This window comes from Vicugna pacos, chromosome 24, assembly GCF_048564905.1.
Source record: "Vicugna pacos chromosome 24, VicPac4, whole genome shotgun sequence".
Taxonomy (NCBI): domain Eukaryota; kingdom Metazoa; phylum Chordata; class Mammalia; order Artiodactyla; family Camelidae; genus Vicugna; species Vicugna pacos.
This window is the reverse complement of record NC_133010.1, coordinates 24,328,275-24,355,875: the sequence shown is the minus strand read 5'-3', so window position 1 is coordinate 24,355,875 and position 27,601 is coordinate 24,328,275. Positions and strand designations below refer to the sequence as shown.

Genomic DNA, 27,601 nt, shown 5'->3' with positions numbered 1-27,601 from the left:
TGTACTTCAGTAGTTGTGGTGTAAACTGGTGGTCCGAATTCTTTACTTCAGAGTGTTTGAATGGAAGGGGACTCAGGGTAGATCCGTATTTCTCCCTTCCCTCGGGTCGTGTACCACCACCTCCTCACGGCCTTGTCCCCCCGTGCTCACGGAGGCCAGGCCCCTCAGGGCTAAGGGGCTTCATGGCAGTACCTCGGGCCGAATCGCCCCGTTGTCCAGCAGGGCCCTGGTCTCCCCCATGCTGCACCCCTATAGACACGCCCCCTCCCTACCCGGGAACCTCACATGGTTACCCACTTACATCTGTACCATCCTGTCTCTCACTTAAAGCTCAACTTGCAATGAGAGCATCTTATTAAATTTTGCTAAGAAAATCTTCGCCAGCTGCTCCGCTGTCTCCTTTGAAAGATGGAGCGAAGCCCAGGGAAACATGTTCTGCTTTCCCCTTGGCCGCTCAGGAGCTCTGCCAGGCCCGCTCTGCCCAGGCCACTGCCCCCCCCACCCCGGCCCCAGGGCCCTGAGAGTTAGGGCCCGCGCGCGGTGAGCACCACGCCCACCGGCCCTCCCGACTCTGCCTTGGGGGGATGGTTAGCTCCCTTCCCTGCTAACACTGTCCTGGTCAGGCTTCAGAGTTCTTCGCCATCAGCAAGTGAGTCTAACAGTCATGTTCTTAGAGTCCTTTTCTTCCTGCATTCTCACTTCACAAACCTGTTCTCTTCCATTTATACGTCATGAAACCCGACAGCCTGAAACCCAGTGCGGCGGCCGGGCTGTTTGCTTGCGCTGTTTCCTTCTTTTTGAGAAGCTCATTGTTATCGCCCAGCGGGGATTTACTGTCCCTAATTTCATTAGGAGATGGAGGATAGGTGTGGTTAACCTATAATTTCAGTTTGAAAGATATACTTATTATTTGCATTCTCCAATATTTGGGGTAATTATTTCGTTAAATCTTCTTGGCAAACTATAATATAAATTTCCTGGGGCGTGGGGTGGGAACAAAAAGGATACTAACCTAAAAGTCTCCAGTCCAAAATGAAGGAAGAGGAAGCTTAATTATTTGAAGCGAGGACATGCATCCATTACCGGTTTGCTTTATTTTTTCAATTTTAGTTCTAGATTTACTCCGGTTGCTCTCTTTGCCCCATTCTCAGCCTCAGCCCATGGCCTCACTGCCTGCGTGGCTGAGGAAATAAGAGCTTCAGTGGAGAAGAGGGTCCCCCCAACCCCAGCTGCCTGCGCCCTCCCTGTCTGGTCCCCAGGGATTGCCTGCCTTCCACTGACCCGTCCGCGGTCTAGCCTCCCTGCCGCCGCGGTGCCCTCGTGACTCAAGGACCTATCCCCACAATTACACCCTCTCTTTCTACAGTCAGATTTCTTCCACTACAACATTCCTGTCGTCACTCAGATAGAAACAGAACGGAAAAAACCTTCCTGCCCACTTTTTTTTTTAAAGGTTTTCCTTTTTACCTTCTTGCCCACTTTTATATCATCTTTTATAGTAAAATTCTTGTAAAAAGTAGTTCCTGCCATCATTTCCCCCTTTCTTCTCTTCCATTCTCCCTTGAACGTCAGCCTGGCTTGTTGGTGTCTGTCCACTGCAAGCCCCGGTCCTCCCAGCCCTGCTCTCGGCCACACGTGCAGCCCCAGGGCCCCGCTTCATGGCTTCTCCTGGCTTTCCTCGTCCTTGCAGCCTGCTCCTTCCCGGCCTCCTTCCTCACTCCTCCTTTTTGGTCTCTGTGTCCTGTTTCCCAGAGCTCGGTCCTCAGGCCTCTGCTCTTCTCCACAGACTCTGCCTCACTGCGGGATCTCTACACATCACTTTTCCCCACGCTGCCCCCCCAGACCTGGGTGCAGCTTGCAGGAGGGGACACGCTTTTACATGCTCTGTACTCCTCCGGCATCTCTCCCGGGTCCTGGCGCCTGATTGTGGCCTCCCTGGAGTCCTGTTCATTCATGGGTTGGGCTGCGTGAGTAGAACCTGGAACTCAGAAAGTTGCAGGTTCCTGGGCAACTTCACAGTTCCAGACATGCCTTCATTACCATCAGTTAAAAATCTCCGCATCCTAGTCACGGCTTTAATACCAGGTACGGATGTCCCAGCCACAATGCAGAAGCCTGCCCCCAGCTCTTGACAGGTTCCAAGTGGAAGTAAATGCTTCTCAAGGAACAGGGCTTCAGTGACTTATGTCCCCAATGGTTCCCTCCCTGCTCAGTGCTTAAAAGCGTCCGCCATCAAACCCAGCACCCAAGGGAGAGACCCTCACTGTGGCCCTTGAGACCTCATCTCTTGCACCCTTTCCAGTGTCCATGGGGTTCCAGCCATGCTGGCCTTCCTGCGGTCATCCCAGGACTCCTCGAGCCTCCACTCCATAAAAGATCCTGTTGCAACATCGGCACGTCTTCCTTGACGGCTCCGCCTTAAAACAGCGTCGCTCCCCCACCCCCTCGCTTCCCCTCCCTCGCCCCAGCACTGTCACTGTCTGACTGTCACATAGTTTGTATTTGTTGTTTACTCTGTCTTGGGCCCCAGAGGGGCTGCTCAAAGGCACAGGTCTTTCTATTTAGTTTGCTGCCGTATCTCTGGCACCCGGAGCACGGTCTGGCACGTAACAGCCACTGGGTATCTCTTTAAGTGAATGAATAACCCGCAGTGGTTATTTTTATTTCAGAATTAAGGAGAAATAAAGTGTCGTACTTGTCTGTTATCAGTGACATTTGAATCTGTTTTACTTTTCTGTGCATCTTTGAGTGGATTTCCCACCATGCTAATGTCATTTCTCTGTAAACACTTGCTAAATGAAGCAGGTTGAATTGAATCCCTTTTCAGCAGTGGGTAGTTAGTGCTGATAAGGATGCTGCTGCCTGGCCCTTACTTTTGATGCTGGCCAGCGCCAGTCTGTGTTTAAATGAATAGATCATCTTAATTTGCTTCAGTGTCCGTGTTATCATCCTGCTCCGGGTCACCTCTGTACCAAATAAAAGAACAACTGCACAGGAGACTGCCTCCAACTCAGAGGGAGGGAGATGAGCTCAGCCTCTGACCCGCTCTGGGTGGGATAATGAGCCTTTTCATTCCCATCCCTCACGGTCGCCAGTTTGGGTCATTTTGAAATAAGGGACGGTTTCCTTTCTCGTCTTCTTGAGGTGAGTGCAGTCTCTTTTATTTAATTTTTCCCATCAACTCTAGTTTTTGTTTTAGACCAACTGCTCGATTCCCCAGAGGAAACACACAATAAAACTGCTGTTTTGCTCGAGGGATTCTTCAGCTGCAAGTAACATGAAGATCTGCTTACAACGGCTTCATCAAGCAGAGGGTTATTTTTCCTCCATGGCAGACAGCGCTGTGGTCGGTCCTCCCTGGCGTGTCCCAGGTCCCAGCCCCGTCTTCCTTTATTCTCTGCCCTCGTCAACGCTGCTGCTTCTGTCCTTGGGCTTGTTGCCTCAGGAGCCCTCATACCCACGTCCCGTGAAGATCAAAGAGGGGAAATGGGCAAAGCGGCACCGGCGCCACCTGAAAATAGGCGAGAAAAGCATTCTGGGCGTCCTTTCATTGCCTCTCCCTTAGGTCGTATGGTCTGGGACGGCATCGAACGGCCACATCTGGGTGTGAGAGAGGCTGGGAAAGCCAACGGTTTCCGCTGGGCACGTTGCTGCCCACAACCGAATCCGGGCTCATTGGCAAGAAGGCATCCGGGGATGGGTACTGGGTGGGCACCTGCAGCGTCTGCCCTGGCAGCTGATGGTGCCCGTGGAGTTCTTGAGAAGGGGGTCCATGAGGACAGCTTGCTATAGTTTCATGGTGGCATAAACATCGTTCGTTGCTCAGGTAATTTCCAATTTACAAAGGTATTTTCCATGTCATTTTTGGCCTCGCAGAAAGATCTCTGCCACTAGATTTACTCCTGCCCCAGTGAAATTGTCCTGGAAGACTTGGAATAAATCAGGAGCTACTTGTGCTGCTGGTGTGGCAAGTGGCTCATGGGCTCAGCAGACTTGATTTTGCCCAGTCTGAGCTCCGACATGAGATAAAATGAGATTATCTCACAGCATCGTGGTCAGGATGTACCAAAACAATGCTTAGAGGTGTTAGTGCTTCTTGTCTTTCTGGTTGTTTATGCATTCAGAAAACACACTTACTCAGCATCTACTGTGTGCTGGTGGCTCCTGTAGCAGAGGCTGGACGCTGTGGTGGACACCCGGACGAGGCAGACGTCCTCACTCACTGTTCTCAGCCGACAGACAGGAGGCAGGTCAACTAGTGAAGTGGTGAACAGAAGGCACGGAAGGGTAGCGTGGGCGGAGACGGTCCCTGTAGAAGTAATTTCGAGTAGAGAACGTTTATTCTTGAGTCCTAATTCTCCAAATACACAAGTTACAAGTCAGGTATTCTTGGCGAAAATGCAGTTGTTTTTTGGGGAAAAACATCAATTTTATCATAGGTTCCCTTTATCCTAGAGGCAATAATCTGAACCATTATAGAATTTAGAAATTTCTTCTTCCCAGCAGATAGTTCTCTGTCTGAATCACCGTTGGGTCAGCCCATTAAACTCCATCCTACAAAATTTACCAAGAAAATTGTGAGATTCTGTGGCGTTTTTATCACATGTTCTTCTTGAGTCCTTTTTTGTTGCGTCCTTGCCGCGGTTCTTAACGTGACAACTCTTCTCCCGAGAATTGAGGTGGTGCCTCTCCTGATGGGTCTAACGAGGAGAGAATTGATAAATATTTAAAATGTCGCTTCAAATCTTAATTGAGCCACGCGCATCAAGACAGTCCTGAAGCACACCCTCAGAAGCACCCACTGGGAAGCCGCTGGGCTGCTGTCCGCCCGGAGCCGCGTCTGGGCGGCCGGCGGAGGGAGCTGGCCTGTGGGTTGGTTTGTGTTCCAAGGTTCCAGGCCTTTGTGCTGGTGGCCTTGGAAACGTATTGTGAGGCACAGTTTGGAGAAGAGCCTGTTCATACCCTTGTTTCTCCTTTTTCTCGTAAATTCTTATTTTTTTTTTTACTGACTGGCGCAAACATAGTTCTGAATTAGAACTTGTTGACAGTTTTTAAACATTAATTTGCAGGTATGTTTAAAAATCATTTTCTTTTTCAATGCCCTTTCCAAAAGCTGCCTTTGGGTAGGGCAGGTCTTATTTTTATTTATCCCTGAAGGTGTTTTGCAAAGTTGTGAGGGTGTAGTAAGTGTCTAAGACATAGCTTCTTATTGCTCAATGAGTTTAATGAAAATGTACTTGAGGCATAAATATTTGTTCCACCATCACAATGCACTGGGACCCAGCCCCCATCAGTAGGTTTTTGCAACAGAATCACACTGGTATGCGAATTTCCGGTTTACATGTAAGCCTCCTTCCTAGACTCTGAGCACCTCGGGGGAGAGGGTGGGGCACTCGTCTGGTGGGCCAGTAAGCGTTTCCGAGCGCCAGCTGCGTGTCAGGCCAGGGAGCGGTGACTCAGGGCTGGAATCCACTCAGGCTTGCCGCTCACAGCTCTAATGAGGGAGAGAGAGACGCGCACCAAACACATCAGCATGTAATTTGTAGTTGAAGTAAATAATATGAAAAACGGGGACCTAACCAACTCTTGGAAGTTAACCTGAGGAAGTGAAATACACGCAGTGACCCGGAAGGAAAGGAGGAGTTGTCCGGGCTGAGAGGCGGGAAGCTCATTGCAGCGGGGAGCTGGATGAGGAGAAAAATCAAGCAAGACGTGCCTGGAGAGGAGTCGGGCCGGGTGGGCCAGGCTCAGGATTTGGGACCGAATCTCTGGAGCAGTGAGAAGCCACTGAGAGGTGCTGACAGGAGAGTGTGTGGTGACGTGTTTTTGAGTTTATGTCCCTCTGGTTGCAAGACAGGGAGTCGGGCTGAATGAGGGATGGTTCTCAGTCCTCCAAGGGGGCGACGGTGGTGGCTTAGATGAGGCCACGCAGGAGTGATGGAGATACGTTGACAGGTGAGATCGGTGTATGAGGTGGAGAGCTGGTGGGACGTTGAGGTGGAGTGAAATGAGGGTGAGGAGACGTCAAGGATTAATGTGACTTACTGAGATGAACGGCCCAGAAGAGAAGAAGCTTGGGGGACAAGGTGACAACTTCAGTTTCAAACATGTCGAGTTTGAACTGCCTTTAAGAGATCCCAGTGGAGATGCTGAATGAAAGCTGGATGCACTGGTCTAGAACTCAGAGCTGCCTGGGCTGTAGCCTCGGAGCATCTGTGTATACAGTTGGTTGATGAAGAGATGGATGTCCCAGAAACGAACCTTGGGGTTCTCTGACATTGTCAGTTCACTGAAGGGTGAACACCTGGCAAAGAAGAGGATGCCCGTATACAGAAGGCCAGAGCGCGATGTCCCCAAGGCCCGGGGACAGTAGCAGTTCAGGGTGGAGACAGCCAGCTGTAGTCAGTCTGGCACCAGGGCACTGCGGGTGGTGTGCTCTCAAGCAGTGCGTGCTGGGCTGAGGCAGAGAGGCCGCAGTGGCCTCAGAAGGTTGGCGGATGTGTGTGGTTGGAGAAGTGGCCTGGAGCACGTGGGGATGTCATCCTGAGAGCTCTGGCCGCCAAGGGGACAGTGAACAGCAGCTAAAGGGGGGTGTGGCTTCCAGGTAGAGTTCCAGCATTTGGTTTCTGTTGTTTTGTCTTTGTTTCTTTTTCTGTTGAGGGAAACTGGAGTAGGTCTAAATGTTGGTGGAAAGGATTCAGTAGTCAGGGAGCAATCCGAGCATTTGAGGGCCTGAAGCTCCTGGAGGATGGGAGGTAGCTGAGATCTGAGCCTCGGTGCTCAGGGGGTTTCTGTGGAGAGGCCAGGGTGCTCCCCGCTTTGGGGCGGAAGAGGGGTATTGGAGGCACAGACGAGCAGGCCTCTGTTTTCTCAGTGAGCCAGCCGGCGAGCCGGCCACTGGAGTCCAGAGGCTGGAGGGCAGTGGGGGTCTGGGGCGTGCAGAGGACTCAGGCGACACTGAAGACAGTCGTTTGGTAACACCTGATCTGCACTGCTGTGTAATTTTCCCCAGAAGTTAGTCACACAGAACACAGAGCAGCAGGGTAATACAGTTGATGCGTGCTTTTTCCCATGATTTGGCTTTTTTTTCCCACAAGCAGGTGTGATGAAAGGTCAGAGAGGCAGGGACTTATGTTATTTGCAACAAAGGGTGAAATACTGGTAGAATTTTAGACAAGGGAAGGGAGTTGGGAGAGAGTGGACCGATGATGGAAAAAGAAAGGAAGTCGGTGGCCTGGGAATTCCCGTGATGTTGAAGCAGCAGCAGCAGTTGGATCCTGGGAAGGAGTCTGACTACGGTGTAATTTTGTGGCCAGATGGGCTGTTTGCTTCGTGACTCTGGAAGCGGTGCCATTTGGGGTGACGACAAGGTCCAGAGGGTCTTCTTTGTGCGTGTGGCTCAGATGGATTCAGGGAGGAGGCCATTGGGGACGAGCTGGTTAATGACCTGTGAGAGCGGCATATGGTGCAGGACAACCACATGGGTACTGGGGCTGCCTTGGTGACTTGCTGGGGCAGAGCACAGGGGCTGGCGACTTGGGGTGACAGAGGCCGGGGAGCGAGAGCAAGGAGGGGCCCGTGGTGATGGAGCCCCAGGGACTTCTCAAGGAACAGGCGTCTTAGAGGAGTAGGAAGGGTACAGTCTAGAAAAGGTGCAAGAAGAGGGCGCTGACTTCTCGCCAGTCCTGAGGCCCACAGGGTAGGAGAAAAGGAGCATTTGCTCCTGAAGAAGCTGCAGGGGACACTGTCATCGCCCGGTGGGCAAATCCAGTCAGAGCTGGGGGCCGGGAGAGCGTGGACAAGGACGAGGGCAGAGGGCTTGAGCAGGAGACGGAAGTCAGAGAGCCAGGGGGCGGGGGGGGCCAGACAGAAACGTCACACAGTGGAGCGGGGGGTTTCAGTCCTGGCCATCTTTAGGTTGTCTCTTGGGCTTCGGCTCTTGTCTGATCTGCGGCTCTGGTCTGTTGTATGGTCTAATCTAGAACAGATGGTATAATCTAGAATAGATAACATAGTCCAGAACAGACAGCACAGTGCGGTATGGTGGAGTATCCTGAGTGTGTGAAGGGCAGTGTAACACAGCACTGTGTGTTATAGTGTATAAAGCAGAGTGTGTATAGTGTGCAATAGTGTGATACAGAACAGTACAGCGTATATGCTGTGGTGCCGTGTGGCGTGGTCCACACATCATGTGTCACACAGCGTAGCACCGTACAGCACATATATGATACGTAGTGCAGTGCAGTGCGTACGCCGTGGTGCCGTGTGGCGTGGTCCGCGCGTCGTGTGTCACACAGCACTGTACAGCACGAGTGCAGCAGCGCACCCTCAGCCGTTCTGACACACTTGAGCAGCCCGGGTGGGGCTACGGTCATGTCTTTGGGGTGCCCTATTTGCCAGTTCTCTGTCTGCCCAGCCTTTGGGGGGGCCTTGCTGTGGTTGGGGGGTGTTTGCTGGGGAAGCACAGCCCAGGACCACCCGCCCACGTTCTCGGCTCACGACTGCATGGCCTGGGCCAGTGTTCCTCTCCGGCAGAGACAGCGATGCTCCCGTCTGTTTCTCCTTTGACGCCCCCTCCTGCTGCTCCGCCTCTGATGGTAGTGGCTGTCACGTTACCTATTCCAGCCCTGATGGTCTCTGCTAAGTCATTTTACAAAACTTTTATAAAACTACACAAGTACCTGAGAAGTGTTTTGGGTGATGGTTTGTTTCGATTGGTAAAGTCTTGTTAAGGATCGTTTACATAGTTTAGTCTAGTCTTTCCAGTTCTTCTTGACTGAGGGTGTTTCAAGGTATGTTCTTTTACTTCCTGAAGGAGCAAATGATGTGAAAATCCTTCCAGGTCAAGCTGTGTGTCCTACTCCGGGGTGCCGAGGAATAGGCCACATCCGGGGTCCGCGGTATTCAGGACATCACAGGTAAAATTTTTTTCTTATTTGAATTATTTCAGGGATGAACTAAAACATGATGCATATGAGTAGCTGTAGGAAGCATCACAGTCAACTCTCCTGGAGCTGGATGCGCCCCCAGCATCCTTCTCTGTTTCCAAGGCCTCTCCTTGACCTTCCCGCTGCCTGCCCGCCCCGCCTTCTGGCCCAGACCAGCTCACTTCCCTGATCTCTGCTCTCTGACTCTGTTCTGCACACACACATTCCCCCAGCACGCACCCCCCGAACCCCTCCCCACGCCTGCACCCTCTCCACACAGCTGCCCCATCGTGCTTGCTTCTAGAGGGATTCCAGAGCCACGTGCCCTTCCCCTCCTGTTTTCACTTTGCCCCTATTTCGTTTTCTCTGTGTCTTACTGATTTGGAGATGAGATGGTTCTGTGATAGAATTAAAAATAATAAGTGTTAAGTCGTGTTGCAAATATGTTATAAATATATTTAACAATAGTGTGGAGAGGATAATGCTTGCAAGGAAAAATACGTGTGAGTAAGTGTCTACGTCCTTACTGCTGCTTCTGTCCCCATCAGTTGCTAAAATCATGTGTGGATAAATTATTCCTGCTGGTGATCAAGTTAAAGAACATGTAAGTTAAAACCGAACAGAATTGACATCAGATTTGTACAAATACACAAATATATAAAACAAATACACAGACAGGCATAAAGAGGAAAGGATAAACCATGTTGCATGTGAAGCAAGAAAACACTTGTTTGAGCAACAGATCCAGACAGAAGTCCTTGTGGACCAGGTGGGTGCTGTTCTGGAAACCAGTGCCTAGAACAGCTGAGCCAGTCAGAGCAAGTGTCACTGCACGAAGGAATGACGAACCTCCCAGTAGTGTGCCTGAGTGTGTTTTATGTATAAATGTCACAGTGACACTTACAAAATATGACGCACTATCTGTGAAAAAAGAAAGGCATTGAGCTTTCCTCACCCAGCGTGGTGCCCGTGGGACTGACTGCCGTTCTTGTTGATAGTGTCCAACTATGAATATGTGACATGATTTTCTCCACCAAGTGGCCTTTTATGGTTGGCCTCAGAATTTCTGAAGAAACTAGAAGAATGTAAAAATAAAGAGGTTTTTTTTTTTAAAGGCGTTCTATGAAGCTTGGGAAAACATGGGATACTGAATACAGGCGATGGGGAGAAAAATGGGACTTTTAAAATTTTTTTTTACTTTTTTAATTAAGATACAGTTGATGCACAGTTATAAGTTACAGGTGTACAGCAGAGTGACTCACAGGTTTTAAAGGTTCTCCTTCATGTATAGTTATTGGAAATACTGGTGTATTCCCCGGGTTGTACAGTGTCTCCTTGTAGCCTTTTCAGATCCAGAAGCGTGTGCCACTTCCTCCCCTGCCCCACCCGGCCCCGCTCTCCTCTCTCCGCACTGGTCACCGCTAGTTTGAGCTCTGTCTGTGAATCTGCTTATTTTTTGTTATATTCACTAGTTGTTTTTGTTTTTGTTTTACATTTCACATGTACGTGATATCATTACAGTATCTATCTTTCTCTGCCTGCCTGACTTCACATAGCTTAATGCCCTCCAAGTCCATCCATGCTGCTGCAAATGGCAAAATTTCATTCTTTTTTGTGGCTGAGTAGGTGTCCACCACATCTTCTTTAGCCAGTCATCTGATGATGGACACTCAGGTTGCTTCCGTATCTTGGCAGTTGTACATAATACTGCTCTGAACATTGGGGTGCATGTATCTTTTTGAATTAGTGTTTTCATTTTGGGGGGATATACACCCAGGAGCGGAATTGCTGGGTCATAGGGTAGTCCTCTTTTTAGTTTACTGAGGAACCACTGTGCTGTTTCCTGCACTGGCTGCACAATTTACATTCCCACCAGCATTATACAAGGGCTCCCTTTTCTCCACATCCTTGCCAACATTTGTTATTTGTGGTCTTTCTGATGAAGAATGAGACATTCTGGGGACCAGGAGGTCCAGGACTTTCTACCCCTGGACCTCACAGTTCCTGGGGCTGCCCCGGTGATGGCTCTGTGACTGGGCTGTGACTTCTGGCCCTGGCCTTGTGATGGGGTGGGGCTCCTGTGGGCAAGAGGAACGTCCTCCAAAGCCTGGTAATTCCCCTGTCCCAGAAAAGAAAAATAAAAGGCGAGGAATGCCTGTGGTTGGCTTCTTTCTAGAATGGAAAAGACAAAAATTAGAGAACTGGGTATTCCTTGAACTTGCATTTTTAAATAGAATTTATAAGGCATTTAGACCATCAGGTAAATACATTCCGACTTACCTATGAAAAGAAGTGCAGGTAGACAGCTTTTCTTAATTAAACAAATACTATGTTGTGTTCAAGAAACAGGGACGAGCTTCTCGGTGGATTAGTGTTTCCTGTGAGGCAGTCGTTGGAGGGCGGAGGTCAAGGGTGATAGGTCATCTCTCGTGGGCACTGGGCACTTCTCTGTCCTGCTTCTGTCACTTCTAGGGACAGTCTGTCTTTGCCGAGTTTAGCTTTGTGGTAATAATTACTTATTAACTGTTTCTGTTTTCAATTAATACATTGATTTCTTTTGAAACAACCAAATCCATTTTTTTAAATCTGTGTGTGTGTGTGTGTGTGTGTATTTTTTTTTTTATTGAAGTGTAGTCAGTTTGTAGTGTTATGTCAATCTCTGGTGTGCAGCACAATGCTTCAGTCACACATGAACATACATATACATATACTCGTTTTCATATTCTTTTTTGCCATAAGTTTGCAGATAACCAACCAAATCCATTTTTAATTCACTCTAGGTCATCACATTCTGAATGTCATTTACCAAGTTAGTCAGTTTACTCCTGTGGCTGTGTATATAATGTAAAAATTTATTTAAATCCTCTTGCAATTAACTGGGCAAATTTTTTTAATACTATCTCTGGGTTTTATTTTCATGTTATTTCTATTACTGTAGTCTAAGTTTTACATAGCTGTCGAAGATGAAAGTATTGTTCTTCAGTGTGTATTGCTGGTGCTGTCTGTTGAGGATATCACACACACACGCACCCTTGCCATTATACAGGTTATCATTAGTTTGCTTCTTATATGTCCAAGAGGTGAGAATTTTTATTTTATTTTATTTTTTAACATTTTTTATTGATTTATAATTATTTTACAATGTTGTGTCAAATTCCAGTGGAGAGCACAATTTTTCAGCTATACATGAACATATATATATTCATTGTCACATTTTTTCTCTATGAGCTACCATAAAATCTTGTATATATTTCCCTGTGCTATACAGTATAATCTTGTTTATCTATTCCACAATTTTGAAATCCCAGTCTATCTCTTCCCACCCCCAGCCCCCTTGGCAACCACAAGTTTGTATTCTATGTCTGTGAGCCTATTTCTGTTTTGTATTTATGCTTTGTTTTTTTGTTGTTGTTGTTTTTTTTAAGATTCCACATATGAGCAATCTCATATGATATTTTTCTTTCTCTTTCTGGCTTATTTCACTTAGAATGACATTCTCCAGGGACGTCCATGTTGCTGCAAATGGCATTATGTTGTTGGTTTTTATGGCTGAGTAGTATTCCATTGTATAAATATACCACCTATTCTTTATTCAGTCATCTGTTGATGGACATTTAGGCTGTTTCCATGTCTTGGCTATTGTAAATAATGCTGCTATGAACATTGGGGTGCAGGTGTCATCCTGAAGTAGGGTTCCTTCTGGATATATGCCCAGGAGCAGAATTCCTGGGTCATATGGTAAGTCTGTTCCTAGTCTTTTGAGGAATCTCCATACTGTTTTCCACAGTGGCTGCACCAAACTGCATTCCCACCAGCAGTGCAGGAGGGTTCCCTTTTCTCCACAACCTCTCCAGAATTTGTCATTTGTGGATTTTTGAATGACGGCCATTCTGACTGGTGTGAGGTGATACCTCAATGTAGTTTTGATTTGCATTTCTCTGATAATTAGTGATATTGAGCATTTTGTCATGTGAAGAGACGAGAATTTTTAAATGTTGCTGCAATCTCCTGGAATCCTAGAAGTACTATTATAATCATATCTAGCTTGAGTTTCCTGAAGAATTTAAATACTCTAAAATGGAAGTACTTTTTTAGCTTGTCATAGATAAGTGCCTTTACCAAAGAGTCATCATCCTACAAGTTGCTTTTTACAGTCTCTAGTCAAGAGGATTCTTAGGCCAATGTTCTAACGTTTTAAAAAAGAAGAAGAAAATAAAACAAGGACCCCCCCCCCCAGTTTCATGAAGGCCTGTGTGGAACAACTCAGTTGACCTCCAGAGCCTTGGGGAGGCTCGCCAGGGCAGCGCGGCTTTTAAGGAAGGTGGCGGTTTCAGCTGCTTTTCTGTGAAACACTCCCTGGCAGTGGAGTGCCTGCAAGCCGTGAATTTGTTTTTACCATTTCATGTCAGGATTTCTCATTCTGATATTGACAGCTTGATATTTTGGAAAGAAATAAACAATATTCTTAGAATAAGCTGTCGGCATCTTGTTTTGTACAGCTGACAAGCACAGTGACATCAGGATGTCGCTGAGGATGTTTGAAAATAACATATTGCTTTAAAAGATCAGGTAGACCCCTGGTGTCCTTTCTGATGAATTCCAGACAGGCTTATTGTAGTTTTCATGTCAATAGTCAAGGGGTTAAAAATAATACTCAAGGCTGTTCAGAGTTTGTGTAGAAAGCTGCACAGACCATTATTTGAAAGAAATTGCATCAGTTCTTATCTGTATGACACGAGGACTTTGGGCACAAAATTATCACACAATTTACATTTTATTTGAATGAATTTACATAGTGAATAAAAAGAAGTAGGTGTATTTGTTAACACAGAAATATTTAAAGATGACAATATTGGCACTGCAAGATGTAAACCTACTTCTAAGCCAGAGTCCAGGATTGGATACGTTGTTTTTTCTAAATGAGCAGAACGTAGACTCTGGAAGACTCGACCTCCCTCCGTGCCAAGCAACATGCAAAGGTAATTTACTTAGGAACTGAGGATTACCCTTCACACAGAGAGCCAGGGCCTCCTGCCCAGCGCTCCGGCCTGGGACACGGGACCTGCATTCCCAGGGCACACCGGCCAGAGCACAGAAAGAAGAGGGCCACCTGCTGCCGGAGTGAGGGAGTCGGATAAATCTAAGACGTTGTGTGTTGCGCTCCGTGGAAAGTTCTAGCACAACTCAGCCTCTGTTTGTGGTTTATCTGGAACTGTTTAGCCAGCTCAAGAATAATGATGGAATTACTTCAGGTGTCTTCTTTTCACGTCTGTGCCCCTGCGTGTGTGTGGCGTGTGTGTGGCGTGTGTGGTGTGAATATTTTTGCGCGTCTTCCAGTGATTGGATTTTTTCCTCTGCAGCTTCTTGTCTTAGGGCATTTGATCAGAGAATGGGTCTGAACTGTTTTGGTTTTCAGAAGTTATTAAGTTGTCTGTGGCCTAACAGTTGAGTTTGAAAAGTGCTTTTCAGTTTGATATATGTCTTCCAGTCAGTCCTCTTCTTTTTGAAATCACGTTATTCAGGTCCTGCAGATCTCACATGGGTGAGTGAAGGTCTCCTGGTGTCACTGCGTCTCTCTGTGTTTCCTCTAGTTATGCTGCCAGCAACAGGACACTGTATCATAAAGTGCATGAAGACTTGTGCCTGTTTTAATCTCACTGTGGAATTGAACCTTTTCTGTTGCACAGACCTCCCATTTACAGATGAGGAACCTGAGGCTGAGAGTAGTGTGGTAACGCCCTGGATGTCACAGTAAGTGCCAGGTCTGCACGTCCCACTCAGGCCCATCTGAAACCTGGGACGTGAACAGGGCGTCTGGAGACTCCGGACGTCTGCTTCCCAAAGTCCCTGTGTCAGTTCTTGGGTCTGCCATCTTCCCTGTTTGCTCTGTTTGCTTTCTGACATGGATGCCCACATTTTCTCTTCTGTCTTTAAGCACCTTGTCTTTTGTTCTCTTCTCTGGAATATATCCTCGGTGTTGTCTTCCAGCCCCTTGATTGACATTTCTAGTTGTGCTGTGATTTTTTTCCATCTTCTGAGACTATCCTTCCTCTCTGATCTGTTTTCTGTGGCATCCGTTCCTACTGGGTGGGTTCCGGGTCTTCTCCTGACTCTCCGACGGTGTCCGAGGCTGTTGCCTGCCTGCTCCCTGCATCCACTTTCCCCCGGGTACTTGTGTTTGGGTTTGTTTCTCATGTGAAGGGCGTTTCTCAGATCACAGCAGTCTTTCTCTCAGTTCGCCTTCCAGAACCAGGCACCAGAAAACTGGGGGCTGCCAGCTGGTGGGCTCGGGACGGTGGTCCGGCGGGGACCTGGCCCACGCCGCGGCGCCCTCGTCAGCAACAGAGCCCTCTCCTTCTAGCAGGTTCCTTCCCGCAGAGCCCTTGCTCCCAAATGTTTCCCACTGGGCTTTTATGGCATCTTCTCTCCGCAGACTCTTGGCTCCCAGATTACCCATTTTCCAGCCTCAAAGCTGCGTAGACTTCTCTTATCTGCTCTCATCTCTTCTCTTGTGCTTGGTGTTTTTGCATCGGTGCCCTTTCTTTCGTTTATGATGTTTTTTTTTTAATTGCCGAGAGGAAAGGTTGATTATCAAGGAGAAATGATAAATTCAGTTTTCCAATCTGTCGTATTTTCTCCACCTTATTTTTAAAACGTTGTTTACCCCCAAAGAACAATTCAGCTAATAGTGTATGACTTTATTTCTGACTCTGTCGTGGTTCTGCTTCATCCTAGCAGCACCTTCCTCTTGTTACACATACTGAATAAAAGATTTTCTACTGTGACTTTTTGTTTCGTTTGGCTTTGTAAATTTTATGAGTTTATAATGGCTGATCGAAATACTGTGTTCAGAAGGATTCTCCAAGGCATGGTTTTAATTTTATACGCACAATACTTATGAATTGTTGCCACCTTCAGTTGAAACTTTTATTCTGCCAAGAGAGTACTGTAATGACACATGTTCACGTTGATCTGATTCCTTTGTCACTCGCCCTGTCATTTTCTGTGATGTTGTTACCACATAGTGAAATTGAACTGGGTGAACATTTAAAAGTGGACTTGCAGATGTATTTTTAGTTTAATAAGTAAGAGGAAAAAGAGTATCTGACTTGAGATAACACTTGTTATTTCTCAAAATGACATGATTAATTGCCCAATTTAGTAAAAGCACTGAAAATGTTACAAAAGATCAGCCATGGGTCTTTAAATCACTTCTCTCCATTACTATAAAGTTCTTGAAGGTTAATGGATATGTGTGATTTTACTGAACTGGGAAATAATTCTTTGAGAATTGTATCTTTTTTTTCTATCTTTAAGGAAGAAGGTTGTGTATGGAACACTTAATTTTACAGGGGCACTGCTTTCCAAAGATGCTGTATTATTTTGCATTCTAAGGATTTCATTAAGTACAGAATTCCAAATTACATGAATCGCCAATATTGTAGAAACTGTATCCTTACTATGTTTTGTTTTTTTAGGCATTTCCCCCACATGTATGTGTATATATGCATTTTACATATATATGTACTCAGACACACACATTTTTCCATGAATAGCATTAAACAGGATATACAATTTTTGTCATCTGTATTTTAATGCGAAGTCATTTCTCACGTTGTTGAAAACCCCTCAGACGCGTTAATCAGCCAGCACTTGGTGTGTAACTTTCATGGCCTCATGTCTCTGCGTCCCGAATCTTCAGTCAGAAATGACTCTTCACCATTATTTTTCCTTGACCTTCGCGTTGTCTTGTGTCAGTAGTGCCAAAAAGAATTTTTATAAGTGTTTAGAAAATCTTTGCCTATTCTATTAATTTTAGCCCTTTATGTCATTTTATTTAGGTGTGCTTTTTGTGGAAAACATATAGCTATCTTAAAAATGAAAACCCATCTTTCCTTCATAGTAACAGACCTATATGCAGTTGTTATCATAATTATTAGATAAATTGTACATGTACCTTACTTGGTTTTTGCCTTAAATGTTTTGTTCCTTTTTTATGGTGGTGGCTGGGAAGGGGAAGGGACCTTCCCTCCTTCCTTCCTCTTTTAGAACATTTAGCTTGTTGGTAAGTTCAGGTTTAGAAGGAGGGCTTTGAATTATTCTAATGGATATTCTGAAGTTTTTCAGATGCATTTGTAAATTTACACTTACCAAACTATCACAGTCATTAGAAAGTTAATCTCTGGCTTTCTTTTGTGAAGCTTGGATGCTAATAAATGCTTTTCTTCTTTCCCTAATTCAGCATGCCCACTTGTATTGAATGAATTTGAGGTTATAGCGTTTGCTCTTTTCTTTCTTTCCAGTTTTTAAGCAAAGAGATCAACTTTTAGGGGGAAGAGAGGGCAGACAACTTAGCCGTCATGTTTAAAACAACCATGCACCTTTCCTTCTGCACATTTCACTGGCTCCCGCGAGCCTTAGTCCTTTCCAGCTGCAGTTTCCCCCTATTTGTCGACTTACCGGCTTTATTCCCTGTTCTGGCGCAGTTCTCTTCAAGGCTGTTTTCGTGCGTCGCTGGTGCCTGCGTGTTGTATTTACAGTCTGTGGGGAGCGCGTCTCCCCAGGAGCCTTCGGGAGGAGGCAGAGGTTTTAGCCCAGGCCCTTCCCCCTCAGAGCTCTGTTGATGCTGCTTCCTCTTATGTTCTCGTTTCCACTGTGATGTCGGCAGAGCCTAAACCAGCCCAACTGGCGGTCCCTCAGAGGCGCCCACCCTCTGTCTGTCAGGGTCTCCCATAGGGTTCCTTACATCTCTGCACGTACATAAATGAAATGTGAGGTCCCCTGCGTGTTTCTGGGTGTGGCTTTCCTTTCACTGACTTCACTGCTGTGCACTCTCACAGTGTTTTTAGACCAAAGTCCTCCTTCATATCAGCTCATTTTTCCTCCCAGTATTTTTTGACGTTTTGTCGTCGTATGGAATTCCTCTCTCCAGAACTTCTGCAGAATGACTCTCCATCCTCTGCACATCTCTATCTTTTCCTCTCATCACTTTCAGTCCCTCATCCTCCCCCCGAGAAGTGGGGAGACCATGGGAATGTGTGTCTGAGTAGCTGGTTGGAGCCTTTGCCCCTCCACTGAGGTCTTGCACGTGGTGACTGTGTCTCGCCTCCTGGGAGCTCTGTTGTCTTACTGTCCCCACCACCACCTGCCCCGTATGTGGTCTGCGTCACGTGGGTGACAGAGGATTCTTGGCTGATCCCAACCCACGGACGTCCCTGCAGCAGGGAGCATCCTTTCTCCATTTATTCATTTACTCAAAATAAAAGCAGTTCTGTGCGGTCCTACCTTTAGTTAAAAGTAATTTTAAAATATTCCTCATAATTTCAGATGGTTGGACAAAGGGAGAATTCACATCATCTCTGGGCCTCAATTTTTTCATGTGCGAAACATGCTGACTGGACTGATTCCTCGTTTCCTTGTTAGTTGGGTATGTGTGATATTATTTACTTGAAGAGATACGTATCAGCCGTATCGGCACAGTTCTCTTAAGATGTACAGCGTGCTGCCTGGAGAACACGTCTGCCAGCTGCAAGTGACTTACCTGAGTCTGGACTTTGCTGTTTATTAAAATGTAAATATCTTTGAGTCAACGAGCTATATTCCAATGCAAGGCCCGTAACTGCAGAACTGTTGCTAACAAATGAAACTGGGTTGGAATCATCCCTTTCCTAAAGATGCCTCAGGAATCAAGATTAAGGTCTTCCCACCGTCTGCTGGGCACAGGGGAAAAGAACGAGTCCACGATGAGCTTGCTGGGAGTTCCTGGAGTTCCTGCTGTTCTGGTGGAATTTGTCCTAGCTAATCTGAGTGCACGGAAAACTCCGCAGTGCGAATTCAAACGCATTATTTTTTCTCGAGAGATGACATCCCTAAGTCTAGGACAGTTATCACTCTCTGCAGTTCCTTTCTTATGGATAAATTAAGCTTAAATATATCATTTGCTTGGAGATTCTGTTTTCTTAATTTTTGGATAAGCACCATTGTTAAAAGGTGGCGACTGAAATCCAAGGAGACAACCTAGCCAGGGACGGTGGCCTTTGTCAAATGAGGATGAGGTTGACAACACAGCTTATTTCGGGAAGTGACTCGCGGTGCAGACAGGGCAGCTAGTCTGGTACAGGTGTGAATGTTGGTGTTTTTCCTTTGGAAGGAGCGTGTTGTGCAGGGCGGTAACAGGCATGATTATACGTTGTACTTGCAGTTCTTTAACCACTTGCAGAGATGATCTCAGGTGCATTATCTGAATACACAGAGCAGCCTAGGATGTAAGTTTTATTATCCCTGTTTTGCAGATGCAAACGAGCCTTCGGCAGAGTGTCTTCTCATCAGAGCAGAGCTGGGCAGTGGCTGGTTTTAAACTGAGTGTCTTCTGACTCTGTGTCTGGTTCTCTCTGACTCCCGCTCCACACGGGGACGGAAATGGTAGTTGGAATCGTGTCTCTCACTTGCAGGTTAGGGAAATTTAAGGTCAGGAAGGGACATGGATGGTAAACTCCACACAGAACCGTCCCATCTGGATAATCAGTGCTTAAGGAGACTGTTAAGAAATGTTTTCTCACTTGAGCCAAAGCAGTGCAAAGTGATTTCCAGGATTCCTTTCAAACTATAAACTTTTGATCCTTGGTCCCAGCACACACACACACGACTCTTAAAGACAACTGTAGTTGTTCCTCATAACTTGTTACGGAAAATGAAGAAGAATAGAAGCTGCCTGAATGTCCCTTTCCACTTGGGAATGTAGAGCTGTGGAAGTGCCCCTTATAAAGTGTGAAAAATCATTAAGAAGCTTACAAGTCAGGAATCTGAAATAAAACCTTTAGTTATGAAAATATTCAGCTAGGTATGATGATTTTAACTTTCCCTTTGTCTCCATTATTCTCATTCTGATGAAATTACAAACACAACATCGCCCTCCAGTTTCTGTCATTACGGTTCAGTGCCCACATATGTCAGATTTAATACTCGTTTGCCTGTCTTCCTGTGGAGCCAGATGGAGAGGTGTACTGCCTGTTCATAAGAACAGGCTGTTATTACTGAATTTTCCAGATTACTTCAGCAGGAACAGGGGGTGCAGTTGAGGCTGGTTTGGGGTCACATTAGAAGTGCCAGAGCAAAAACCCAAAGTAAATAACATGGCGCCGCGTCTCTACAAATGACGGCGCCGGTCACTAAGGCAGGCACAGTGGCGCTGCCCTCGGGCTGCGGAGGGTGCGCGTGTGAAGGAGAGCAAGTACTTCTGCAGGTACTACGAGGGCTCTGACCTGGGGGGCCTTTTATAGAATGTTATAAGCATCGATTATGTTGTAAATACCAAAATTAACTTCACAGGATGCAGCAGCTCCACTCCTGGTTAAATGCCCAACAGAACTGTGTGCATAAGTTCACTAAAAGACACGTACCAGAATGTTTGTAGCACCGTTTTAACAGCCCAAAGTGCATCTTCCCTGAGGCCCATGAGCCGTGAGTGGTGACTTGTGACAGTGGAGGAGGGGTGGAGGGGCTGCTGGGGCCATGGTCTGTGCCTTCACCTGGTGCTCCCGGCGGGCGTGTGTGCACTTGTAGTAAAGTTCGCAAACAGTCGCCTCAGAAGTATTGTGGAAGTCCTTCCAGCTGACGTTCTCTCAAGTTTCTCCAGGTTGACCCTCCGTTTGGTGGACCTAGCGACCGTGGGACATGACCCCACGCTAGAGAAGTGCTCTGTCTGTCTTACCTCTCATGGAAATCTGGCGCTTCCAGGGGCAGCAGCCCGCAGCCAGGGCCCGGGGCTGCCCTCACTCGCGTCCGCAGCGCATCCGGGCCCCTCGGCGCCCCCGCTGGAGTTGCGTGGCCCGTGGTGCTCATCCCAGGCCTTAGTCTGCTCTGAGTGTCTCTGTCTTGGATTTAAACAGAACAGCGTAAAGTGTAGAAATTTCCCTCAGTTAGGAGTTAGGAGACCTTGCTTTTCTGCCTTGCGTGCTGAGGTCCCTTACCCAGCTGGCGACCTGTTTCGTTTCCTTTCACTTAACTGTGGATGGGGTGGGACAACGACTTCCTCTGAGAGACGGCAGGTCTGGCCGAGAGGCGTGTGGGGACACGAGTGCTGGCCTTTAACTCCTTCTTGTAAGATTTCTGTCTCATGGAAAACCATGATTTTATCCCGGAATTTAGCCTGGGACACATACACCTGAAAGAGGCGTGGGGTCTGCTGTCGGACAGTAGCTGGCCGGGCTTCTGTGCTGTGTAGCCTGGCCTGCGGACTAGACGGGGAAGGGTTCAGAAGACTAGGAGAGCAGGTGCCCCACTCGAGCGTTTCCTGAGCAGTGACCCGCACGTGTGCACACACGCCTGGCACTCGGCCCCCCCTCTCACCCCCGCCACCCACGTGTTCATCTAAGAATTCTTTGCTGGTAATTCACAAACACAAAAAATCTTTTAAGAGAGGACTAAGAACCTGGTTTTGTTGAGCAGCAGACCGCTGTCACAGCCTGAGCAGCAGGGGGGTCTCTGAGGCCAGGCACAGGGTCCACGCCCTGGCTCCCCTCGGGCAGCCCCGCTCCTGCCCCTTCCTCAGACCCGGGCTCCCTTTGACAGCAGCTCCAAACAGGTCCTAATTTGTGTTCACAGACATAAGTGCTGAGGATTTCAGCCCCACATCCCTGGCTATCACATTTCTGAAAAAAACAAGCCAGCAGCTGGTGGCAGAAGAAACCAGGGCCTTCTCTTTCATTATCTGTGACTTTGTACCATCAGTACGGTTCATAACTGGTAGAAATTCAGTGCCAGTCTGGCTGGAGGCCACTCCAGTGGAGGGAGGGCTTGGCTTGTATGGGAGACTCTTTGAAGTGAAGAATGCTGTTCTGGTAACAAAACAAACTGTGCCAGGTTTGTTGAAAGTCCTGGAGGCGTCCGCTGGTGTAGCTGTACCTTGATGTGGTACCACCCGGAGTGGCTTGTGTTTCTTCTCTCATACAGTTTTCATCTGTTCACTGGATGAGCCTCTACTGGACGCCCTCTGTGTGCCCAGCGTGGTGCTTGGTTTAATAAGTTCTGTCCCTGCTTCTGGAAGCTCGCAGTCTTGGGAAGGGGATGAATGTGTGATGCTAACTAAATGGCACGAGAAAGGTGTCTTCGGGGCGTCACGTGTGGGTCACATGCGGGTCTCTGCATCTAGTCTGAGTGTTTCAGAAACCTCTCCCAGAAAAGATCCCTTCTGAGTCCTGAAGGATGAGTGGGAGTTACTCAGGCAAAGGGGGAAGAAGGGCCGTTCCAGCAAGGGGGCCGGGGGCCAAGACGCAGAGCAGGTGCATGTGCACATGTGTGCACGTGTGTGCACGCTCCAAATTCTCACTTCCCACGTCTAGAGCGTGGAGTCGGGTGGTGATAGTGGGGGGCGAGGGGGGACAGGCGAGGCTGATGATGTGACCGTGGCCGCCACCACCGTAGTTCTTTCCAGCCAGTGCGGGCTGTCAGCCTTCCTGGCCTCTCGGATTAGAGGTCGAGTGTCCAGACTTTTTGTCTCGTGTTCGAGTCTGAGCCTGTTCAGCCTGGTCGTCGTCTTTCCCTCGGTGCCTGGGCTGGAGCTGCCCGCTGGCCGTCACCAGCACGTCTGGTGTAGAGAAGCCAGGGCCCGGCTTTTCCTTCTCCCGTTACTAACGGAGTATCAGGCAGAATACCACAGACGGGGGCGACATTCAGACCGTGGCGGGGGCTAATGATTTATTCCAGAAACGCTGGTTGCGATAGTGCTGTGTCCAGGGCCCTGTGAGAGCAGCCGCAAGAAGTGAGAAAGGGAGTGGATGCTCTCAAGGACCTGGTTGTCTAATAAGGGAAAAATGTATGAAATAGATGAACAAAAGCAGGAAGTGATGAGTCTCTGAGGAAAGCACAGAGAAGTACTCTGGGTTCCTCGGGAGGGAGAGATTAATTTGTGGTGGAGCAGTCACAGAGAGCTTCCCGGAGGCAGCGGTGTTCCCGCTGTGAAGTGGGCACACCTGTGGGGAAGGTGGGGGAGGTGTTTTCTTGGCAGAGGGGAGGCATAGCTTGTCCCTCGCTCCTTCAAGTCCCCTGAGTGAGGCCGCATCCAAATCCGTGAGTGTCGCCTCTCTCCCCTCCTTTATTTGCCTTCATTGGAAATACAGATTTATCTTGAGGGGTGGGGTGTATGGGTGCGTGTGCACACTGTTCACTGCATCTCCAGTGCCTTGAATGGTCCTTGGCATGTGGTAGGTGCTCAGGTGACACTTTGGGCAGGAGGGAGAGGAGGAGAGGGGAAGGGGCTTGCATTTGGGTTTGGTCTAGACCTCCAAGTTGATACACTGTGGTGATTAGAGGTGATGAAATGTATTCCAGGGGCGGGACCCCCATACATCACTTACACTTACCGTTATCTGGGTGCAAATATCCAGTTTGGGAAGAAATACTATGACAGTAAACCGCAGGTGTGTTTGAGTTGCCCACGGTGAGAAGGCGCAGAAAACTGCGCCAGGCCCGGCGTGCAGGGGGGCAGCGGCTTAGTGCTCTTGAAGCAGGTGAGTCAGTGAATGTCTTGGGACATCGTCTTGCATCCCCCTTGTCTGTATTTACCAGATAAGGAGAGGCAGCAACCAGAGGACCTGGGGAGCCTGCGAGGGCCTCTGCCCCGGGCTGACGTGAGCCTCGCAGCGCCTTGCAGGGGCGCGCTCCCGAATGCGAGTTGTTGCCCCTTGGTTTGCTTTTGCTTTTTCCCACACATCCGTCCCGTCATATCCGTGTCGCAGCTTTACTTTAAGTGCAGCAGAGCTCTGTCTGCCTTCGTGGTTATATAGTAGAGCAGTTTTTGAACTGTTTTCAATGTGCTTTCTTTTTTCAGCCTTTGTTCTCATCTGTCACAGTTTCTGAAAACAGAGGAATCAATTCCCATTTCAGTGTATGAAAGTGCTGGCCTTTAATTCTAATCAGATAGAACCCAGACATGCACAGAACACAAGAGAATAATTTTTATTCCTCCAAAGACTCCTGTCCACCTCTTTTGTTTTGTTATCAATATATCCAGTTCCGTAAAGTATTTTCTCTTTAATTTTAGCTTCCCTGAAATTGCTTATTTGGGAAACACTGAGTGAAAGATGCAGTATGCAAACAAATTGAATTAAATAAAGATGACTTGGGCTCGGTTGGTCTGCTGTGCTGGGGAGTTAACCAGGCACAGTTCATTAACACTAATGGAAAAATTCATCCTTTACCATGTGCTTCTCCAGACATCGTAGGGCAGTTTCTCCCCCTAATTCGCTACATAACCTGATTACTTCTAAATGCAGTGAGATCTGAAGAGGAGCTGTTTTATCAATCATGCGTCTTAAAGATTTCTTCTTGTTAACTTAAATATGAATTCCTTTGAGAAGAGACTTCCTCTCCAAAAACCCTTTTTCCCCTATAAATATCACTGTGGCATCCCAGCCACTATGTTAACTTTCTAAACAACGAGTACATACTCGCCATATTTTCAATGTAACTGACATTCTTATTGTATTTTAAATACTACTGAAGATTCAGAAAAAAAATTGTTTTTCTTAATTTGACTCAGAAATCTATGTGAGAGGTTTCAAAATATGGGCACCCTTTGCGTACTCGGAGATGGGTTACTCAGTATCCACGTGGAACAAAGCTGAAACGGAGGACGTGGGCAGGGCAGGGCTCCCGTGCAGCCGGAGAGCGTGCACACGGCCACCTCTGCACCACGAGCACCTCCACCGAGAGGCTTCTGAAGCCGCGGTCGCGCAGACCATGCCGTGTGTGTGTGGAAACTGACTCACCGATGGGCCGACACGAGCTATCAGAGGTGACATTGAACTGCAGCATTTATTTGCTCTTTCACTAGAAGATTCAGTTTTGAAAAGAGACGGCTCTCGGACATAAGTAGGACTGAAGTTTCCCCTCTGGAAACAGAGACCCCCGGCCTGCAGAGGACTTGGTGAATGCTGAGCAATTATTCGTCACCACCTTAATTTCAAATCCTCTCTTTGGACTGAAGCAAAAATTCAGAGTAAGACCTGTTCTAGCTCTGCAGGCCGAAGCCTAACAGGGTCACCCCTCGGCTGACACGGAGTATGCCAGCCCGCCGAGGACACCCTGGCTCGGATAAAGATCACATTAGCGATGGCGCCCATGGGGTACCAGGAACCCACGCTGGCCTTCTGCTTGCCCTCTCTTTTCATCAGTGGAAAAAGAAAATTTCAGAAAGAGACCACAGGAAAGTGTGAAAAGTAACAAAAGTCACTCTCGTTTTTAAAGCAAATGAAAAGAGCAGCAGGGCTGTGTCTGTTAGGGACTGCCTGTGTGTTGAGATGCTCGCTTGCCCAAGCATTTTCTGGGGTGCACGGCAGCTTCCGGGCGCAGGGAGTCAGTGAACGCGTGGGCCGTACTCATGTCTATTTGCCCACGTGCATTTGTCAGCCAGGGAACCCACAATGTTCAACAGACTCTCAAAAGGATTTCGACCCCAAACGGGCTCTGGAATAATGTTTATGCATCGTTCAGAAAGGACCTGCAGAGAGGAGAGTGTGCCTTAGAGAGCAAGGCTGGCAGGAGGTGGTCACCCTGGACAGTGAAACGCCACCCCCGCGACAGTGACTGTTACAGTGACTGACTCCCTCTCCTGTGCTTGGACACACCTGCACCGCCTGCACATGTGGTATGCAAATAAAACCAGAAGGAAATAGAGAAAAATGTGGATGGTTTGCAGTAGGAAACCATCTCCTGACATTCTGTACTAGAACGTTGATCATTTGTAAATTATATACAGTCATTTTTCTAAAAATGTAAACTTCAGTATATAGTTTCCAAGCTAAAAAGAGGCCAAGTAAAACCTTCTTCAGGGCCTAAGAAGTAGAATTCCTAGTCATTTTCATGGTCTAAATTGATGGATAACCCTTGCAGACATGTGGGTAGAGAACATGGAGCAGAAATTGAAGTCTGTGAAGAATCAGAACACTTCTAGGATTTCAGTGTCAAACTGGTACAATCTAATGAGTCAACAGAGATTGAGACAATTGTTAAAAATCCAACAAAGTGAACGTTTAGAGTACCTGCAGTTCCAAAGAAACTGTTCCAAAGAACAGCTACCTCGCGGGGAAAGTCAGGGGTTAATTTCATCTCTCCATCTGTCCTGTCAAGTGTTGCTTTAAAAAGTGGCCTGCCACTGGTCTAAAAAGAAACTGAGCATGTGTCAGAGAGAGAGGCCGGTGTTTTCATGTTTTAGACTAGAAACCGTGACTTACCCCACAAGTTTCCTTCCTCCAGGACATCTTGGCCTTCAGCTCTCCCCAGGCATGTGCACGGACTCACTCCTTTGAAAGTGTCAGCATCCCAGAACCAGGAGGAGAGCGGGGGTGGGGGGGCACTCCCCAGAAAGCCCTGGCTGGGGTAGGGGGAAGCTGTCAGCACCGCCCGCTCCCGCGTCTAGGACAGTCCATCTGCCTTGAGGCTGAGTCTGCTTCAGTTAGTTCTCAGGACGAATCCCCAGTCCGTGACTCTAGCTGTGAGACCCGGTTCTCCAGAATCATACCGAGAGCTGTTTATGGGCCTGAATCGTCTGTGTTATTGCAAATTGGACCTGGTTTCAGCTTTCTTAGGTTGCAAAACTAACACACCTGGAGAGCTTAAAATGCCACCTTATCTTGACAGATTTGGCAACAAAAACATCCAACTGGAACCTTTCTTTTAAAACTATTTTTGTACGAGCAGGTTTTTAAAAGATGGTAATGAACAAAATTAAAGACGAAAGAGAACTTTTTCTGCCTTTTCGAATACTGCCTACTCTCAGGGCCCCACCCAGGCCCCACCTCCTGCCTGGGGTCTCTCCTGGCCACACCAGCCGTGTCTTTCTCGTGTGAAGGCTGCTTTTTCACACTGAATCACACGTCCTCACACCATCAAGAGGCTGATATGAAATCTGTCCCCCAGCCTGCTGCAGCCGGAGGCCAGGGACCACTCGGGGTGCTCCTGTGGTACCTGGCTTAGCAAGGGGCTATGTGAGAGGGCTGGGGCTTCCAGCTCAAAGCAGGAGAGAACCGAGGTCCAGGCGTGTGCGTGAGTGAAGTCGAGGTGGGAGTCATGAGATGATTTGTGACTCGGTGGTTAATCCAGTGACTCAGCCGTGTGTCACCTGGGCTGAGTTCACAGGTGAAGCAGGCAGCAGGCAAGCCTCCGGTGACGTCCAGGACCACAGATGCACAAAGTGAGCCGCAGCCTGTCTGTGCGCAGCGGACGCATCCATCCCAGGCTGCAGCCCCAGGTGCCTGGGGGAGGCACCCCGAAGTCATCTTCCTGCCCGACCTCTCTCTCATCCGAGCGGTTGTCTGACTGCTCGCCTGCAGGAGGAGTCTGGAACAACCTGTCAGCGCTGCAGTTTAAAAAGTTAGGGACAGAGCACATTACCTCACCCCCAGCTTTATCCCCACACACCCCAGTTTATGTTTCAGTGTTTGACTCCCAGGTTTAGCAAGTCCCCAGGCCACACTGGCGCTGTTTCTATAGTCCGTGTCAGAATCCACTTTCCATCTGATCCTGCCATCCACACTCGGGCCCCGCCGGCCCTCAGGCTGCCCTCCCGGCCACAGCTGCCAGGAGGACCTGCCGGACCTTTGGCCTCTCTTTCCCAATTCAGGAACGTACTGCATCTCTGAGCAGTTGAAACTCTTCAGCAGACATTCGGGGGCCCC

General features: G+C 48.0%; 1 protein-coding gene and 1 long non-coding RNA gene across 8 annotated transcripts in view; one reads left to right on the top strand and one right to left on the bottom strand.

The window, feature by feature from the left end:
- L3MBTL4 (L3MBTL histone methyl-lysine binding protein 4) overlaps window positions 1–27,601 on the top strand; it is a 332,768-nt gene that overhangs the window by 226,366 nt on the left and 78,801 nt on the right. For all 7 annotated transcript variants that reach the window (XM_072949221.1, XM_072949220.1, XM_072949226.1 and 4 more), the window contains one exon: window positions 8,816–8,918. In XM_072949221.1, coding sequence (XP_072805322.1) covers window positions 8,816–8,918 — 103 coding nt within the window. The remainder of the gene's footprint in view (window positions 1–8,815; window positions 8,919–27,601) is intronic.
- Window positions 1,076–4,961, bottom strand: LOC140689033 (uncharacterized). Its single transcript, XR_012063902.1, has 2 exons — window positions 4,568–4,961; window positions 1,076–4,309 (listed from the first exon to the last, which is right to left on the bottom strand). It is a non-coding gene; the product is annotated as an uncharacterized lncRNA (long non-coding RNA).